This window comes from Antechinus flavipes, chromosome 1, assembly GCF_016432865.1.
Source record: "Antechinus flavipes isolate AdamAnt ecotype Samford, QLD, Australia chromosome 1, AdamAnt_v2, whole genome shotgun sequence".
Lineage (NCBI taxonomy): Eukaryota > Metazoa > Chordata > Mammalia > Dasyuromorphia > Dasyuridae > Antechinus > Antechinus flavipes.
This window is the reverse complement of record NC_067398.1, coordinates 169,111,298-169,132,812: the sequence shown is the minus strand read 5'-3', so window position 1 is coordinate 169,132,812 and position 21,515 is coordinate 169,111,298. Positions and strand designations below refer to the sequence as shown.

General features: G+C 34.6%; 1 protein-coding gene across 1 annotated transcript in view; it reads right to left on the bottom strand.

The window, feature by feature from the left end:
• Window positions 1-21,515, bottom strand: part of VCAN (versican) — a 123,221-nt gene that overhangs the window by 52,548 nt on the left and 49,158 nt on the right. The window contains 1 exon segment of the mRNA XM_051993021.1: window positions 3-1,880. Within this exon segment, the coding sequence (XP_051848981.1) occupies window positions 3-1,880 (1,878 nt within the window).

Below are 21,515 nucleotides of genomic sequence, written 5' to 3'. Positions count from 1 at the left end.
AGAACCTTCTACTGCTGCTGTTTCCTCTACATTTAGAAGATGAACTACTGTTGAATAGTCTCTAGATTCAGGAGTCACAACTTCTTTTAACGGAGAGTCTGTGAGGAAGTCACTTACTTCTTGCGATTTCTCTGTGCTTAAATTTCCCCTGGGCATTTGATTTACAATTCCAATGTCTGATACATCTGTGGCAGAACTCAGAACTTCAGTTGGCTCAAAAGTCACAGAATATGCTATATGAGTTGGTACAGTACCAGTCATTTCCTTTACTTCATATTCAGTTCGCACTTCATTACCATTAGTCACCTTCAAAATTAATGAAGCTAATGATTCAGTTGTAAGTTCCATAGCAGAACCAACTTCTCCAGAACCTTCCTCAAGAAGGAAGGAATGAGAGCTAACTCCCACAGTAGTAGGACTTTCTGGGACTTTGTGTTGAATAGTACTGCTCTCATTTATGTATTCTTCCTCAGACTTATTTGAGAACAGGGGTTCTTTGGGGATATGGTCAGATTTAACTATGTTCTCAAATTCTGTGGATCTGTTTTCAATGGTGGTGGAATCAGGATTTGTAGGCTGAACATCATCAGAATTTTTTATTTCAGAAATGAAAATTAACTGTTCCATAGTGGATTGTGTGGATGATACTTTCATAGATGTAGCCAGGACCCCTGTGGTCTCTCTTTCATCACCTAGATTCTTTTCATCAGCAGATATGCTGATGCTGCTTGCTGATGTTGATGTTGATTTGGGAACCTCAGTTTGAGTTTCAAATTTGGTGGCCAGTATTTCTACAGAACTCTCTTCCCAAACTGGATAACTAACACTTGAAGAAACACCTAAATTACTTTCTGTGGGGATGACCTTGCTGGTATTTAAGGGAACACTTTTTGATGGCATCTCAACTGTGAGTGTGTGCTGTAATAGGCTGGCTACTACTGTAGAAGTTTGGTTACTGTCTTCTTCTAAAAATCCAGAACCTTCTGGAATGAGAACCAAAGGAGGATTTCCTAAAAATTCAGTAGTGTTTCTGGAGGTTGTATCTTCCCAGCTTTCTACTGTAGAAATTGTACTAGCCTGCTGATTTCCTGTAAGAACAAATGATCTCTCTTCTGGCAAGATGTCCACTGATACTGAACCAGGAGCAGTCATGGGAGCAGATGTGATCATGGAATCATGTCCAACCACTTCTTTAAAAGCTACTTCTGTAGTTTTTGGTAAGACTGCTCCCTGAGTCTCCTGGTTGACAAGAGCTTCACCTGAAGACTCTTCAGGAAATGAAGGTGCTGTTTCATTGTTTTCATCTGAATGGTTAAAAAGTTCAGGACCATTCTGTGTGACTGGCTCAACCACTTCCAGTGACCCTGTCCTATGTAAAGCAGTTGCCCCGCTCTGTTGGTCTGTAGGGAAAACATCTGATTCTCCACCTGAAAAAGGTTCTGGTGTTTCACGATATGTGTCTGGCTTCCATGTAATTTCAAAAGACTCGAGTGTTTCTTTAGATTCACTTGATTGCAATATAGTGGAAGATTCCATTTCAGATAACTCAAAAGGGTTAGTTTCACTACCGTGTGAAAAATTTGGAGAGGGTGCAACACTTTCAAACTGCCCTCTCCTGGCCTCTGCAGTTTCTGGGTCTTTGGGAATAGTAGTGACGAGATGTTTTCCATTTATATACTGCACAGATGGAGTTGTTGTCACTTCAGTAGAATTTTCACAGTCATCATCTTCTTCATCTACAAAATATGGTTCTAGTTCAATGAAGTCAGGTAAAAGTGTAAGAAAGTCAGTTTGATCATCCGTTTCTTCACTGCAAGGTTCATCTTCTTTTGAGTTTGAATCTATTGGATGACCAATTATACTCAAATCACTCATTCGACCTGAAAAAAACAAAGAGTTTTTCACAATACTTACATAGAAGAGATGATAGTGCACTATAGTGAATATGGTTAGCATTGATTACAAAAAAAGAAAGAATTCAAAACCAAATAATTTCAGATCGAGTCTAGTTACCACTGAATATATGCTGGTCTTGGTCTTCAATAGTTTCCTTTTGTGAGAGCCAGGAGAAAAACAAGTTCAGTTCTAGTTTGATAATAACAGCTTCTAGATCATGGCAACTATTAATGGATACCATTTTCAATGGACCAATATATATTTCACTAGTATAATAAATTCTTTTTAAAACTTGAAGTCAAGTATAACATGAACTAAGCTAAAAACACACAACAATCAACTCTACCTTCTCTTGTTAGAAAACAACCACAAGTAAGACTATTTTCTACAGGTAGGCTAAATAGTTATCTTATTCTCTTTTAAAACAAGAGCACGCAAGGATCGCACACATAGAAACAAAATATTCTCCATGGAAACAGATGATTGACTCTAAAAAAGTTAAAAACCCAACAACCAAAAGCTAGCAAAGAAAGAAATTTGGACACCAACAACTTCTACCAGTGAATTCAGAAGCAATGTGTAAACAACTGGCTAAACTGCTTCTCTACAGACCATTCTTTATGGACCAAAAGCATAGACTTGTGCAAAAGCATCCAGCGCTAAAAGAGTAGGCATGCATGGGAATCTCTCAATGTATTTACAACTTTAATACCTACTATCATAAATGTAGTTCTTAATCACGATGCTAAATTACTTCAAATTATTTATCTAACACTTTTCACAAGCTCCAGAATTACAACTAAATGATATTTCAAGTTTTTTTTAAATAGTAAATGTTATCCAAAGAATTCTGAGATTATTAAAGTGTAATGTGACATTGAACATGGGATGCAATGACCCTTCTTGTAGCTAGAATTGTCCTGCCAGACATGCCCCTCATGGCCTAGAGCTCCTCCTGCTTCCTTCTTTGCTGACCCTGAGAATAATGAAATAATCTCCCCTCTTCTCAGGTTGAAGCTGCCCTTCCAGTTACTCAGTAGTAAAGGGGGAGGGGAGTCTATTTATAAGCCTTGTGGGTAAAGAAATGCTCAAAGGAACTGGGAAACAAGACAGCAACTCTTGGGGTATAATGGCCACCACACTGTCTGCACTATTGAGCCATTACTACCATGAGGCATTGTAGGGCTTTGCCTCAGTCATTGAAAATATTAAATTTAGTGGACAAACTTTTCAGATAAGTTACTTCCTATATAAAAGTTATTTAATCACAGAGAAAGTAACTTAATTACTCCCAGCCTCATGTTTCTTATCTGTAAAAAGTAATAAAACTAGTAGCTTCCACAGTTGTTAACTCTAACCTATAGTATCTAATTCTTTTGCCTGAGATAGCCTCACTCAATTAAAACATCTAAAAATTTGAAATTTTTTACAAAAAATCCACAATTTAAAACAGGGTTTATAAGTCTAAAGACCTCTGAATAAATTTCTCTCTTAAAAATTAATTTAAAACAAGTTCAACTAGATTTTATCAACAACATGCAGTTTACTGAAGGGAGAAGCAAGGCCATTTTCCTAGATAATACAAGCAAAACTCTGAGAAAAGATTATGAAGAGGAAAACCACCCTACTGCAAGGAAAGTCTGGTTTGTATAACAGCTGGTCACATGAGGAAAAAAAAATTAGATTAACAATGATTGGTTTCTGTTCAATTGATGTGGCAAGTCAAATGCAAGGAAAAACATAATTTTCCTATGTGTAATCTAATGCTTACATTAGAAAAGAAACTTTATGATTCCCATTTGAGGTCACTAGATACTCGCCTATGAACTGGTAAATTGTTCTTGCATTTTTCACAGCAACTGTTGTAGTAAATGGTAATTGAAAATATTTTTACATCTATATTTAACTTCACTAAAATAATTGGATGTTGACATCATTTTCCCTTTTATATTTATGTGTGATAGGCTAAAAAGCTTTTTCCATTAAATATTATAAAAATAAGTATCTTTTATACCATATAAAATTATATTTAGCATGGATGAATTTTTAAATCACCACATTCTGGTTTGGGCTCACAAATAAAGGAACTAAAAATACTCAAAATTGGAATATGAATAGAGTTGTAAAATATGAAAAGCTATTTACACAAACTACCACAATTGATGTTCATAGCAACCTGAAAAATAGGCATCATAGTTATTTTTACTGATATTTTACAGATAAGGAAACTGAGGCATAGAGATTAAATGGCTTGACTATGGTCACCTACAGGCAGACTTTAGGTTCAGTACTCTTTCTACTACATCATTTTAAATCTGTCAGAGTACATTTTCTTAGACTTAAATAATAAATAAATAATAACACTTCTTTTCCCTGAATTCCAAGCAAAGATCCAATAGGCCAATCTAGATCAAAGCATAACTCAGAAGATAGCCATGGCTAGGTTGGGATTGAGAAAGAAGTCATGAAAGGGAATCGGGCTTTGATTCTCAGTCACCAAAATAGAATCATTCTTTTTTACCCTTTAATTTAACCTTCCATATATATAAAGTAGCATGGATAGGTAGCAAAAGACAAGCTGACCTTATGAATCATGCCAAAATTTCCTTTCATTTAAAAAATTTTATTATTTCCCAGGTTTGGAGTTGAGAAATAGTAGACCCTCAGAACCTATCCAACCCATTTCATATCTGCAAAAGGATCTCTGCCATGATATAACTTTCAAGAGGTCAGTTTAATTTTTGCTTTATGACTCCAAGTGGTGATCTTGTGGGGTCTGGAAAAGGAAGATCTACTATATCCTTGAGCTTCCAAATATGCCACTTAGCAACATCCATCCTTTGCTTTCTAACACTATCCTCTAGGCCAAGCATGATCCCTCTTCCATAAGGTACCAATTCAAATGTTTGAAGACAGTTACAGGTCTCTCTAAATTCTTTGCCAGAAGAGATTTGTTTATACATATTATATACAATCCTTTTTGTGAATCATTCTCCTGTCTATATTTACACTGCTGAGAAAGACCCTAACTATATAATTGTATCTAAAATGTATTTTGTTCAATTAAAATTGTAATGTAAAAACAAATCCTAATGACTATGAAACTACACACGATTATATTAGATTGATTCATGTATTCTTTGGTCAGGTCTACACAAGTATGTCAAAGTACAAGTCAAAGCAAAATTGTTCAAGTCATTATAACCCTTAATAGGTTTTGTGACCTATGGTAGGTATTTCAGCATCTTCTCCCTCTAAATATTGGAATTTTTACAATGTTATCATCAGTAGATAGATAAATAAGAAAGTATATTTGTTTTCAATTCTTCAAAATATTTCAAAGGCATTATATTCACGATTTGTCAAGACTAAGACCAAAAATGTGTCTCTTATTACTTCAGGATCGAGGTACATAATGAGACAAAATTTGATATATATTTACTCATTTCTAATGCAATTCTAAATCTATATTTGCAAGTGACATAACATGATCTGTTCATTTGAGAATACTTTAAATAAGAGTAATCACAGAGCCTATTGAGAAAACCAACAGCATAATCTTTCCACTTCTCCTGCTCTAACTTAGAAGGGTATTAGCACACTTTTAAAAGCCATCAATGAAGACAATTCTCATTTTTCTGTTTCTTAAAGAAAACAAAATTAAGCCCACCCATAACAATCATAGAATTCAAACAGACTTTCAAAGTCATCTAGTGAAGTCTCCTAATTTTAGAGATGAAGAAACTAATCTCCAAAGAAGTACCCAAGATCACATAATAAAGAATTCACAGAATTGAACTAGAACCCAGATCTTTCCAGGCCACTGCTTTTAATACTACACTAACTTGTATCAAACAGATGTATGAAGACCTCTTCTTTGCAATTTTATACTCTCTGGAGAAAAACTACTTCATTAAAAACTAAATTCCCAAATATTAGTTATTGAGCCTGTTTTCTAACTTGAATAAATATTAAGGTACTGAAATCACAGTAATGTCATACCTGAAGAAAACAACTTTTATTTTTCTTAATACCTTTTTGATTCATTTATTAGTTGTTCACCTGTTTTTTTAAATGCAAAGTAGAATGAATAATTATGGATGTTATTCTAATATCATATCCTCTTCCCCACTGTCCAGATAATTAAAAAAGCAATTCTAATTTTAACAGGGCAAATTCTAATTTTAATTAGGACAATAGAAATTCATGATCACTTAAGCATATATTGATACCTATACCTGACATACAATTTCAATAATTGGACTCAGAAATTTCATTCTACCATTTCTTGAAAGAATCTATTAATTCAACTTTGCTGACTTGTGAAACAAAAAGTCTGAACAACAGAGGGATGTTCACAACAATTCATTTTTATATAATACTGGGAAAGTCTCTAATTCTCAGTCAGCCAGTCATTAGGAGGCATCCTCCAAACTATGAGACTTGGTCAGTACTGCCCCAATGGTTTTGTTTCCACTCCATGAGACATACCCTCTTATCTGTCCCTAGATAAAGAGTCAGCTACAAGCTTAATTGGTATTTTCATCAAATCCATCCGAGACTCAGCTGATCACTTTCCTATCCCTAGTAACTCTACTTTCTACTCCATCCACTTTCCTCTCCACCCCCATCCCCAGTTTTGGTTTATAACTCCATATGATTACACCTTACTGATATTAGATTGTGAATTCTTTGGGGGCAGGGACTTTATTTTTGCCTTTCTTTATATCTTCAGAACTCAGCGTAGTACATGATACATAGTAGACACTTAAAAATTCTTATTGTTTTGGCTTGATTTGTCTTCAGAACAATATAAGAATTATCAGTCAATCAACAAGATTTCATTAAGCACTTAGTATGGGCGAGACATTCACTGAACACTGGAATTATTTGCCTCATGAATAATATTAGCTCAGACTATATTATTTATTAGCATTTACAATTTCAAAATTCATAACCCTAAAAATTGTGCCAATAGCTACCTAATAGGTAGTGAGGAAAATTGTTTATTCACCAATAATGCCTAGGATGGAATTATAGGGCAAAGGAACAGGTTAATTAAGGAAAAGCAGATTTCTTGAGGTTGCTGCTAGAATTGTCTCCTCTGCCCACCCCCCAAAACTATACTCCTGTAATATCGTCATGTTTTTGCTCATATCAACCTCCAGGACTTCCATGAATGCCACCAGCACCATGCCCAATTCTGGCTACTGAAGTCCCCTCCTATCCTTCAGAGCTCAACTCAGCTGTTCTTTCTCTCATCTCACCCTAGAAATGAACATATTTTCTCCCTCCTTGTCCAGTTCCAGGTCTTAAATTAGGAAGACTCTTCCAGAGATCAAATTCGACCTCAGACATTTACTAGCTGGATGGTACTGGGTAAGTCATTTAACCTGTTTGCCTCAATTTCCTCATCTGTAAAATGAGCTGGAGAAAGAAATAGCAAATCTCACCAGTATCTTTTCCAAGAAAATCCTAAATGAGCTTCTGAAGAATCGGACATCTGAACATCTGAACAACAGTCTTCTATTTCTGTGATCTTCTTGGAACATGGTAAATGAAACTATGTTTAAATAAATGGTCTAGTCCTTGATAAGCTCAATTTGATTTCTTAATATTTAGACAAAAGGAAAAAGAATCATGCATTGACTTTCAAGAAAGTTTACCTATTAAAAGAGGATATTAAGTCTATTCCTATGCTGAGTAATTTATTATTTATGTGAAACACAGTTTCTATTGGTATAAGAACCCAATTTAGTTACAAAATAGCAAACACAGTCATGTTACAGAAGAAACATTAAATCCCATGAAATAAATTACTGGGAGTAACAAGGGTGCCACGATGCTGGTGTGGAAATCTGTATTTTGCTATTTGTGTAAAAATGAAAAAGTGAATTCTATAGATGTTTGATGAAGACAGCACAGTTTAATGGAATGTGCTGGCCCCAAAGTTAAGAATCCATGTTCAAGTCTCAGCTCTGGTACTTCAATTAGTTTTGTGATGCTAGATAATTTATTGAACGTCTATTATTCCAAAGTGATGATTAAATCCAGTTCGTAACTATAGTCTATGCTTTCAAATGAAAAGACTATATCACGAAAATAGATGTATATCCCACATCTAGCCCAGTTTTAGAATTTTTGGGGTAGGGGTGTTTATTGCATCCATTATTATGGTGATTAAAAATCATGTGAAAATTTATTCTAACACTTGAAACCTTCAAGAGCTAAGGCAGAAATCAGATTAAAGATTCTGAAATTACCAGGTTCACTGGTCCATGTATCTCCATTAGCACTATTAGCTGTGCTTGACTTACTGACATCCCTCTGGTTTTTATCTTCCATTGACAGCCTACTCATGTTGAGCAAAAAGCCTGACACTTCTCAAGTCATGAATTTTACATCTAGAGGAGAGATAATGTGTGTGTAAAAAAAATACATGCATCAATAATAAACTTCTGTTAGAGGCAGGCATACACTGGACAGGATAAGTGGGAAATCGTCTCTTTTTTTTTTTTTCCCAATTTGTTTAATCTCTATTTGATGCTATTTGCTGCAGGAGAGTTTAGATCAGAGGATTTTCTCTCAATATGCTTAGATCCTTATCATCAAGTGTAGAAATGTACTCCCTTGTAAAAATGACTCAAGACTCCACAACCTTCATTTTGGATAGATTAAATTCACAAATTGTCATCGAGCAATTTTAGATTCTAGGATTTGGTAAATTTCTGAACAATAGATTAAAAAGCTGCATATAACACAAAGTCATCTAGGTTACTTCCATTTCTATACACTGTGTTTATGGATCAAGAACAAAAGGAATCAACCAAAACTAAGCAAAGATTTATACTTATATTTCCCCATTTATCTGTGCTTTAAAAATTGTTTTGAGACTATTTTATGCTTAATTAAACTTCTTAAAAAGCAGGAAAAAATGCCCTGGGTGGTCAAAGATAAGAATGTTAACAATAAATAATAGGTCTAAAAGTAAAAATGCACAGGAAAGCATTTCCAGTAGAAGAAATAAGCAATTCTTGGGATGGTCTGACCACTGAGTAACTTGTTAAATGTAAACTTATTATAATTATGGCAAAGGACTTCTAAGCACTTACAACATAACTAATAGGATAATCTTTCTCAAATATTACTTTCATCATGATCCCTCCTTGCCTAGAAACCTACAGGGTTCCAAGTGACTTTTTAGATTTAAATGCCTCAGTCCCTTTCATGTGAACAGGATTCGATGACCTCTTGTAGCCTTCTGTCTCAGAAATTCAGTAATTAATCTGCCTAACATTTAAAGTGATTATTCAGTAAAAACACACACACACACACACACACACACACACACACACACATGAACAAAATGAAAACAAAAGCACTAGACTGGGAATGGTTAAATTGAATATGTTTAGTTTGGAAAACCACTTCTGCTCTCTAGGACTCAGTTTTTCTATTTGTAAAATAAGGAGATTGGATTAGGATATATTTGAATTCACTGTTAGCACTGCCATATGTAATTATTTTACTTTCATCCTCATGACATCATGTCCTACCCCAAACTTACTTCCTCTATTTCTATGTTTCCCATAGCTGGAAAGTCTTATTATTTCTGAGTCTCTTAAGGGCCTTATCTCCTTACCATATAGATCATGTTTGATTTTCATTTCCTAGAACCACCAAATAATTTATGTTTCCTAATTTCTCAGATTTCTAGTTACCTACACTTTTGCCTTCTCTCTTCAAATAGATTCTAAATTCCTTAAGAGCAGGGATTCGTGTTTCTTTTATGTTCTTTATAGTATCTATTGATAAAGTCTTGGCCTTCTCTTTGCCATCAATCTACTTTCCTACAATCTCCTCCTGCCCCATTCCTTCCCCATCAGAAACTAGGTTCCAGCCTTGGCTTTATCAGCTTAGTCATCTTATTACATGGAGGCCTAGACCTCCAGGATACTTCAGGATTTCAGGACTCTCCATTCAGGACAGGTTACCTCCTCCTCCCTTTCCTCCCCTTCCCCTTGCTCCTTTATATGTTCTTTTCCTTCATTAAAATGTAAGCCCCTTGAGACTATCTTGCTTGCTTGTATTTGTATCCCCAGAAAACTGCATAATGTCTCTGCACATGGTAAGCATGCCATAAATATAAAATCTGTCTTAGTATATGTATACATAAATTTGTATGTAAACTCAATCTTTACCATACAGCCAAGATATTATGCATATGACAATGTAACACAGTATGCCTATAATTTTATTGGGGTATTCAAATATGGATAAAGAAATTGCCTCTATCAAGAAGATAAACAGCTATGCCTCAATTTAGAATTTTAGAGTTGTCCAGGGAACTGAAAAATAAATGACATGACCAGAATTACTAAACTTTTGGCAAAAGTAGGACTTGAATCCAGGTCTTCATGATGCTGAGGCCAGCCCTCTATTTCTTCTGCCACACTACATCTCTGACTTTTTATACAGCATTCAGGTAATCAGTGTTTTTGTTTTGTTTTTAATTTAGATTGATCTAAATAAATACACATTCTTGAATTAAGCCAGATTATCCTAGGATTTTCTATATCCTATAGGAAGTTCAAGAGTTCATGCAATGTAGAAATCATTCACTTTGACTGGTCAACAATTACTAGAACATCAGACCTAGAGTCAGAAAGTTCAAAGTTACATTTAGATGCTAGTTATATGATCCCAGATTAGCCATGTTTGTCTAAATTTTCTCATATGTAATGAGATAGAGAAGAAAATGGCAAACCACTTCAGTATCTCTCTCTGCCAAGAAAACCCCAAATAGGGTCATGAAGAATCATGCACAACTGAAAATAACCGAACAACAATAATACTTAATGAGTAGAAAGTATAACTGTTGCAATTATTCAGATAATTCAGTTCTCCATTTAAATTATCATACCATCTTATTCTGGTTTGTAATTGATTTTTTAATTCATCAAATCTCATAAGGCTTAAGCCTTAAAGAGATTTTCTTCTATTCCCTTTCTCTTGAATGCAACTCTCATCAACCTCCTACCCCATCCCAAGAAATCCTAAAAATGACACTGGATCTATGAATTTCTTGTTTATTTATTAGAGATATGTATGATTTAAGAGCCATTAAGAAAGAATATAACTCTTGCATCAAGGGCTGGGAAGTTTCCTTGAAAACAAAGGAAATATAATAAAGAATATATATGCATTCTATGAATAACCTGGGTCTATTTCTTTCTTAATGCCTGTGGAAATTTATAAAGAAATGAGAAAAAGAATAATCTTCCAACAGAAATTAAATGGGCAGTTATCAAAGGCAAAATGAAATTTTTTACATATGTGAGGCATACAGAGTAAAACTAATGAATTTTACATTTGGACTGCCTTGAATCAAAGCTGTACTTGAATTTTTAAAATTGTAGCTACAGTTGATTTCTGTGCAAAATTTCCCATCACACTTGGTTAAACATGACATGATAATAAGGTTAAACTTTAACAAGTTATTACCATTAAATGCCTACTGTTGTTAATATAATGTGATATGATTTTTAGTGGCAGAAAAAAATTATTTTAAAAAAGATATATTTTACTATATAACTGGTGCAAAGCAGGATCTAGATTTTCCTACTCTAAAGAAAGCAGCTTAAAAAGACTGCTCAAAAAAAAAATATATTTATATATATAAAGGTGTTCCACCAAGTAGTCAGTTCAAGTCAACAAACATTCATTAAGGGACTCATATGAGTTAACCATTTTCACAGGAGCCAGAATAAGAAAAAGTAGATCTAAATTACAAAGCATAGATTTAGGTTTAAAAGAATTAAAAGATTCCTATTAATAGGACATAATATGTTTTTGTGGTTTGAATTTGTTAGTTAAAACAATAAACAATCAACTTATAGTAGTAAGAAATCTTTTAGGGACTTTTGCCTTCAACACATGTGAATTTGCATAATTGTTACAGAGGCTCATTGTTTTATTGGTCCTTGTTTGATAGGTTTGGTTTTTCCTCAGGAGGACAGGAACAAGAGGAAGGAAGGGAAAATAAAATTTTGATAATTGTGGGGTTAGAAATGAAATGAGACAAAATGACAGTTGTGTTTGAGGGTTTTTTTTTTTGGTTATTGTTTTTTTGAAACTGAGAAGTGATTTCATCAATAGAGTAAGAGCTCTCCCTACTATAGCAGATAAGCACTTTCTCTATAATTAATTGTTTTAAAGACTTGTTTGAAGGACTGAGGTTAAGTGATTTGCTCAGAATCACAGTTTCTGTCAGACACAGGACCTAAGTGTTTAGTGGATAGGATGTTGAACCTGTAGCCAAAAAGACTGGAATTAAAATTCTACATCTGATGCCTATGTAGCTTTGTCGTCAAATAATCATTTAACCTCACTGAGTCTCAACTTCCTATCTGTAAAATAGAGATAATAATAACAGTTGTCTCATAAACTGAGGATCAAATGAGCTAATATACTTAAAACCCTCTATCAAATTTAACTATATTATGATTTTTTGTTACTAATTCTGATTGCCAATTAACCTATCTCTCTACAGTCTTATGCTATTTTTATTCCTTGATGTTGTTATACTGAAGTCACAGTGGAAATCCTATGCCCTGGAAGGCCATTAGACTTGTGGAAAGAACATTGGCTTTAAAGACAATCTGAGTTCAGATATGATCTCTTCCATTTTCGTTACCTGTGTGAAATGAGAATGGGCAAATCACTTAACCTCCTAGAGGATCAGTTTTCTCAACCATAAAATGATGGGGTTGGAAAAATTACTCTCATGGTTCCTTCCATCACTAAATCTATGATCCTATTACACTTTTTCCAAGCCTCCAAGATTTGTGCTCCTTCAATGGGCAATAGATTCAGGAAGGCTTGGATTAGAGAAAGAGATTGCTCTATCATCTGATGGGGGAAAAACCAGAAGGCTCCTACACAATCCTTACCCTCCCACATTCATACATTTCAAATAATCAAGACAAATGGGGACTATGTCCCTCCCTTCTATTTCCATTCTTGTATGACTTCTTTTTTTCTTTTAAGGCAGATCTCACTTGGAGTGGGTTAGGATGAACATACAATGTGCTTTGTCCCATGCCTTCCAACCTACAGAGACAACCATGGTACGAATTCCCCATGAGCTGTGAAGGAGCAGCAATCCTCTGAGAGCTGTTTAGGAGCCTATATAATTATCATCATTATACTAGTTTGAGAAGCAACAATTCTGACAGAGAAATTAAAAACTTACTGAGACCACCCTGCAAATAAGTGCAGGAACAAAATTCCAGGTTGGCCTGTTCATACAAAGCCATGGGAGTTTTGTTTTTGTTTGCCTTAAGATATAATTAAGTTTTGAGAGGATTATTAAGTGTAGCACCATATGAAGAAGTTCTAGGTCAGTTACTTCATTAGTGCAAAATTATGAACTGGAATAATAGATGTGAAGGTACTTTGAAAAGTTAAAAGCTCTTAACAAGCATAAAATGGCAGTATCGTAAAGAATGAGAAAATTAAGCTCACGTCATTTGCAGACTAATGCAAGAAAGAAACATGGCGTTAGTAGAGACAATGTCAAGACTGGCTGGTTAGACTTGGTTAATTCATTTGTAATGTCTAAGTTGAAAAGTAAGGGAAAGTTGTGCTTTTAGTGTATATTTTATAAGACTTGCCAGTTCCTAAGGGTCTAGGAATATCTCTGGGTTCTTTCAGTTCCTCAATCAACTAGAATTTATTAAGACCTTTCAATGTGCCAGGAAAAACATAGTCTCTACTTACGATATTCTAATTAGGTTAATATTCTGATATCCTCTCATATTCTCAAGAGGAGACAACATTAAACAACTATGTACATATATGTGTGCATATGCACACTTTAATTGCAAGATCTCAGAGAAAAGAGAGGGAGATGAGTAAGGAGAAGCAAAAATGGCCTTTTTATGAAGGTGGTATTTGAACTAAGTCTTGAAAGGAGGTAAAGAAGCTAAAGGGGCAGAGACAAGGTACTCCATTTAGGAGACAGTAAATATAAAAAAAAAAATAAGGTTGGGAGATGGAGTATCATACACCAGGAAGAGCAAGAAGGCTGGGTGTCATTGTATTTTAGAGTATGTAATGGGGGAACAAAGTATAAAAAGATTGGAAAGTACAAAGGGGACAAATTGGGACAGGATTTAAAAGTCAAAAATAGGATTTCATATTTGAACATGTAGGTAGCTGTCCCTAAGAAAGAAATACAGAATGGATGGCATAGAAAATAATGAGCTTAGGATACATGTTCTTTTTGTTCCCATTACCATCTAGGAGAGCAGTTGGTAAGAGATAAGGCTCCTAGGACAACTAGGGTTGAGAAGAACCAGAGGTATATTTGCAGATCTAGACACGGGGAGCAAACTACCAATGATTTTCTCCTCTTTATTTCAATGCCTGTGCATTTTTCAAAGACCAACTTCAAGTCAATAAAGTTGTTCCTACCCATTGGTAGTATCTCCTACCTCTGAATTCCTATTGATCTCCCAGTCCCACAATTTGCACTAAAGTATTCAGTCTTGTATTGATTGTTCTGTCTTCTCCTTAATTGTAAGGTTTTTGCAGAGAGTTATTTTTAATTTTGCAATTCATGCTCAAATATGTTGAGATCAATTGATAAGATCTTAACAGAGGAAGATTTTACATCATTTTTTAGGAAATTGGCAAAAGAATCTCTTGTTAAAATTTCAGTTTTATTCTCTGTCTCAGGGATTTCACCCACCACTGATGATTAAAAGGATGATGACTTTTATTTACACTTTCAAGTCATGGCTTAGCAGATGTAAAGAATCAAGCAAAGTCAGTTTTAGGGAGAAGATTTGATGTAAGGAGAAAGGACAGATATACTTATCTCATTTCTAGGGGGGAAAGTATCATTTCTCTTTTCACTTGTTTGCTCAAACTCTAATCTCATAGTGTTAAAACTTGATCTATTTTCTAATTATAAAGTTGTTTTCTAACAATTCTCCCTTTAACTTTCCCTCATAGGGTCTATTTAAACACTAAAACCACTCCTCTTTGTGTGTTGTGAAGATTAATGAGGAAATAATGGTGGGAAATTTTTCAAAAGAATGGTACAATAAAAATGATGAGTATTCATTTAGAAGTATTTAGAAGAGGTAATAGACTTTCTGTCTGATGGAGTGATAAATTCAGAAAGTATGTATACTAGAAGAAGCACTAAATAGGAAATATAGGGATCTGAGTTCTAGTGCCAGTCTAACTACTACAGAGCTGCAAGATTCAGTTTTTTTATATGTCAAATGAAAGGTTTGAGCAATTTAAACAATAAGCTTAATCTATTCAATTCTACAGCCTCAGGGTTGAATTTCAAGGGATCAGAAATCTTGGGCAAGAAAAAAATTACATCTTTATTTTCACTTAACTATAACTGAAATTAACATTTCCTTTAATTACATTTTTTTAAAAAGTATTGTTCTGAGAAGGGGCCCATAGTCTTTACCAGAATGACCAAAAAAGGTCAAGAACCCCTGCTCTGATAACCTATTCCCACATAAAGAATGCCTCCTCACTACCACAGTGACATTACTGTCTTATTTTAACAGATTTATGACTAATAGAGTCATAACAACTAAGTTGTCTCTCTTGAGTTTTAAGTTACTCGAAGTAAAAAGAGAGACACAGGCAGAAAGGAAAGGAAAGGAGAGGAAGAAGAAGAAGAAGAAGAAGAAGAAGGAGGAGGAGGAGGAGGAGGAGGAGGAGGAGGAGGAGGAGGAGGAGGAGGAGGAGAGGAGGAGGAGGAGGAGGAGGAGGAGGAGAGAGAAAGAAAAGGAGAGAGGGAGGGAGGGAGGAAGGAAGGAAGGAAGGAAGGGAGGAGGAGGAAGGAAGGAAGGAAGGAAGGAAGGAAGGAAGGAAGGAAGGAAGGAAGGAGGAAGGAAGGAAGGAAGGAGTGAGGAAGAAAGGGAGGGAGGGAGAGAAGAAGGAAAGAAAGAAGAGAGGGAGGAAGGGAGGGAGGGAAGAAAGAAAGAAGAAAGGGAAGAGGGAGGGAGGAAGGAAGGAGGAAGGAAGGAAGGAAGGAAGGAAGAAGGAAGGAAGGAAGGAGTGAGGAAGAAGGGAGGGAGGGAGAGAAGAAGGAAAGAAAGAAGAGAGGGAGGAAGGAAGGGAGGGAGGGAAGAAAGAAAGAAGAAAGGGAAGAGGGAGGGAAGGAAGGAGGGGGGAAGGAGAAAGGGAGGAAGGAAGGAAGGAGGGAAGGAAGGGAAGGAGGGAGGGAGGGAGGGAGGGAAGGAAGAAGAATCCAAAACAAACCTCCATTGATATCACTGAGTCTTATTTTTCAAAAGGAAAGGAAAAATTCTTCCCAAAGACTGAAGCTACATTAGCTGCTGCTGCTGTTCTTGATGTTGATGTTATCAGAAGCAGGATGGGAACTCAACTCTTTCTGAATGGAAGTCTAGGATTCTATCCAGCATATCTCAGGGCCTTCTCACTTCATTTTTATTATAAACATGGTCTTTATGATTACAAAATATTGTGCTAAAGCAATTCAAAGACATGATCATTGTTTGAGTCCTACAAGACTAGATCATGTAAATATAACTTTAAAAAAATTAGACTATGCAATGCAATGTTTAAATATTGGTACAAATCCACACATTTCCTATTCTTTTCTCTGAAAACAAAACCTTCAGTTAATGTTCCTTTCTATTCCAGCACCACTTCTCCAGAGCCATAATGTCAGAATAATACTTAGTTGTTATGCATTGCTAGGATACTGGCACCAAAATGTAGAAGAGATTAGTCAGAGAGAAATTATCTCTGACTCTTGTAAGCAATTATACCAAGATGCAATATGGGAATAGTTTTAACACATGAAATTTTCTTTCCAAAGTGTACACCAATAGAATAGGTAAGACTACCTAGAAATATCACTACTACTTAACAACATATGGTAATTTTGTTTAAAAAAATCTTTTTTTTACCTCCTGTCATTTAGTTCTTTATTAATAGTTTCATACCTACAGTGAACCCAATAAAGCCACCACTCCATATCTAGCCCTCATTTTTTCCCAACCTTTCTTCTCCAAAAAAGACATGGCAACTAAGTCATACTCCTTTGAGTAATCATTATACCATAAAACAATACTGAGCCTATCATCCTTTAAGAAGACAATAAGCAGCCAGCACAATTTTTTTAAAATAGTATTAACCAAATGAAAGAGAAAAAACACTTTTTAAACTGGGACCCTCATAAGAGAAAAAAACCAAGAAAGACCATAATCTACAACAACACAGGTCACTAAATGATTTCTGGTGTAGTCAAATTGTGTCTGTAAAATTCATTTGATAATTTTGATTATGTTTACATATTATTAATCAATCACTGACAAATTAATGAGGAGTAATGATCAATTCAATTAAACCCAATGCTTAGAAACTAAACAAATTACTAAAAACTGTTGAATGAATTGAGTGTACAAATATCATCTCTCATCCTGTACAACTTCACAGAAATCAATATCATTTCTAATATAATTTTTCTGAGTAAAAGAATGTGAATATTGAGAGCTTATCCACAAGAGTGTTCATCTCCAAATCTATATACTCTTATAAAATAAAAAACTTTATTCCAATAAATTCATGTATACATATCATATATATATCTATTCACATATGCATATATATATATGAATATATACATACATTCTAATTTGTCCACATTAGTGATTTCTTTGGCATGAGAACTCCCTAAACCAATGTAGACCCATTCATAATTTAGTTTCAGAAAAGTTGATTGGGCCAATGAAAGATTAAGGAAGTGGCATGTGGTTCTACAGCCAATATGTGTAAGAATAAATAGGGCTTGAATCTATTTTCCTGACTCCTATCTGCACATACAAATAAATGTAAATATATACATATGCATGCATCTATAACTATAGTCATACATACAAAAATATACCAAAAAAGAAAGCAAGGTTATTATGCATGTGTGTGTGCCCACACACTCAATTTCTTAGGATCTAGGTAATCTTTTTATTTAATTTCTTATTGAGGAAAATCTTGTTAGAGGTGAGATTGTTGGTGAGAAAAACTCATTGTCTTAGAATTCTAATATTATCCTGATTATTTTTTACTTTTGCAATTAATATCTATTTGCACTAAAATGAGACATTTAATATTAGTACATTTAAACACATTGTGACCTACGATGATGTAAGCTAGGTGTGTGTGTGTATGTGTGTGTGTGAATTTCTATGCTGACTTGTGATTCAAAGATGCCTGGTTACAAAAACCCTTCCCCAAAGAATGGAGCTAAAAACAGGCTCCAGTTACCTTCATATGTTCACAAAGAAAACCTTTCAATACTTTCTCAGGATGCAGGTGTGCAAATTACTCTTGCAATAGACAGAAGTCATGTTTTCAGTAACCCCTGGACCTCTGTTAAACACCCCCTGTAGCATTTTTCAGCTCATAAAAGTTTTATGAGCTGAAAAGTTCCCTCAGCCTTTTGAGCTGCTAACCACAGTTACCCTCCAGCCCCAGCTCCTGCACCCAACTTGTTATTATGATCAGCTGGGGTAAGTGTAACATAAAAGTGTCACAAGTAGCATGTTTTCTTTCATGGCAGTGAAAAACTAAGATTGTTATAAATAAAAATGACAAATTCCATAGAGCAGTATCACTCAAAAATGGGTTAGTATATCACAATTTAGATTGCTTAGAATGTTTAAGGTGTTCTGGATTTCTACAAAGATGAATGAAATCCATAGTCCTATTATGATTTCACAGCCTGAAAAATAATTGGGTTTTAGTTGTTTTATTAAATAGGCTGTCCTGGAATGGTATACAACCTCACCCTTATGAATGTCACATCTACGTTAGATTCTTTTTATTTTCCATATAAAGAAATTTAATGCTTTCTACTATCATTAATTTCATATTTGCTTCATTTATTTTATATGGCAAAGATTGGTATGGCTGAACAATTATCTCAGAAAAAGAAAGTTGAATTTTATGCAAACAGCTGAACAAATATGAATAAACTTCTCTTCTCAACAAAGAATCCCTGCTCTATTTTAAAGAGAAGAGCAGATTTAGGGGGGAAAAAAAGAAAATTTTCAAACCAAAGTACTTCTCCTGGTCGGGGTGAACAAGTACTCTTTTTCCCCAGTGTTCTCCTCTTTTTTTTTCTCAATTCTATTTTCAGAACAATTTTCTACACCACCACCACCACCCCCTTTTTTAGAAGGGTAGACATGAGAGGAAATGGTTATTCTTCTTTCCCTGGGCTGAATCCTTCAGGAAGCTCAGCTCATTCTCTATTCAATCATAAATCCTCACCTTTTGTTGTGAGCTGCCTCAGGGCTGGTTGAGATGCTCAAACATGCTGTTCTGCCTCCCCTTTTATCTCAAACCTCAAAATCCTTCTACTGGAGGAAATCACTTTTTTTTCTCCTCATTTTGTAATCTGATCTTCCAACACATGTTTAAGAATTGCCAAATGGGATACATTTTTACCTTTTTTTTTTTTTTAGTCATGTTAATTTAAAGGTTCTTTTGTTGTTTTGTTCCAATCTTGTAATTTCATCATGGTAAAGAAATCCACTTTCCAATAGAGTTAACACCTTTTTTGAAATTTATAGTTCTGAAGAGTATCTTGGGAACAGTGAGATTATTAAATGCCTTGCCTAGAATCACACAGTAATTATGTTGAGGCAGATTTGGGCCTAAATCTTCCTGATTTTGATCCTGTGTCTCAAACCCACACCTTGGAGACAGTAAGAATTAAAGTTACACTTGTGAATCAGTAATACAAACTAAGTAGGGTTAACCTATATAAACTTCCAGGTCAAAATTTAGATAAGATTAGCTCCCCAACTCTAGTCCTGCCCCAACTCCATAATCAAATTCTTACTAATATGGCAATTTTTTTCCATCCAGAAAAATGAAGAGAGGGGCAGAGAGTAGGAAATGTAATCTTGTTGTCAAGAGAACTTAGTAAAGGATGTAGCATGATCTTTAGCAAAATTGTATTTCCTATTGTTGCTGCCTTTAAATTGTCATTGATCAAAGAAAAGTCAAAACATTAGCAGTAATGGTAGAACCCACTCTAAAAAATCTCCATCAAGAAATTACTTTCACATGATTCCTCTCCAGGTTGCTGTCCTGACTGTCTGACTTTTCTCTTTCATGCTACAGAAACTTCTTCACCCTGGAAAGTTCATTTCATAACTAGGCTTACCATATGAAGTATTTTCTGCCCTATGGCCTCTCCTGATAGACTTGTTTCTCCCAAAATCTTTATTTCAACACAGAAAGCTAGCTAGCCACATCTTTTTTTCTTCTCCAGACTATATTCCACATTCCTTAAACTTTTTCTATCATGGCCCCTAAAAGGTCAGGTACCTTCTTTTCCCACCCTCAATTCATTTTACCTTGCCATATATATAGTCATTCTCCATTAGAATATAAACTAGAACGTAAGAGCATGGACTTGTTTTTCTGTTTGTATTTATATTCCTCACATTTAGTTCAGTTCCCTACATAGTAAGCACTCACCAAATGCTTATTGACTTAACAACTTAAAAGAGAAGAAAAAAAAGTAGAAAGAAAACAAAAATTCAGATTAATGCCATTCTAAAACTAATGATTAATTTCAATGCATTCTCTTTTTGTCTCTGCCTCTCCTTCTATTCCATAAATTTTATCTCAAACAAGCAAAATTTGTATTTATATATTCTTTTCTCATGTAGGAGACATAGAAATTTGCAAGATTTTGAAATATTTCTGCTTGAGATTTCTATTGGTACCTATGTAAACAAAGAGCTGGCCCACTATTTCAGTTAGCATTAACTTCCCACAGTTGGAAATACTAGATACTTTATTAGGAAGACATTATTACTAAGAAATCAACCGCAATGATTAGCATATCTAAGCAGCAAGCAGTTAGAATGCAATGCACCTTCTAAACTTGATATTCCTCAAATCTGGCAATAATCTATCAGATCAGTGTAGAAGTGGTAATAATTATCTTAGTTCTTTGTCAAGGTTTTATCTGTAACCTTATAATTTCCTTAATCTAAAGAAACCTGGATAAATATATTAATCCATAAAGATAGTACACTCATAATTTCACTGTTGAATGTAAATGGTATTGCATACTCTTCATAAGAATGTTACTTTCAATAATTGTACTTATGAATACTGATCAATAGAAGAACCCTTAAAGAATTATTTCTAAGAAAAATATATTCAAGTGGATTTAAAGATATTACAAATATAAACAGAAAGAAAACAAATATGAGTTTACAATGTTCTGTGTTACCGGTAATTTGAATACCATGAAGCATTAAAACCAAGCTATCTAGTTTAGGTTATTTGTTACTGGTCATAAATAAAAATTATAATATTGTAAAAAGTCAGTACTGTATCCATTTCTGTTCTGTATAACCATTAAATAAAAAGCTACATATGTAGACACAAGGACATCAGCTAAAAAAATGTGTTGAATTAGCATTAAAAACCCACTATTCCCATGTAGTATTTAATGATATGACCCAATACTGATTACAGTGAACCTACAAAATACACCCCACACCCTCATATCCATATCCCACACCCAAAGC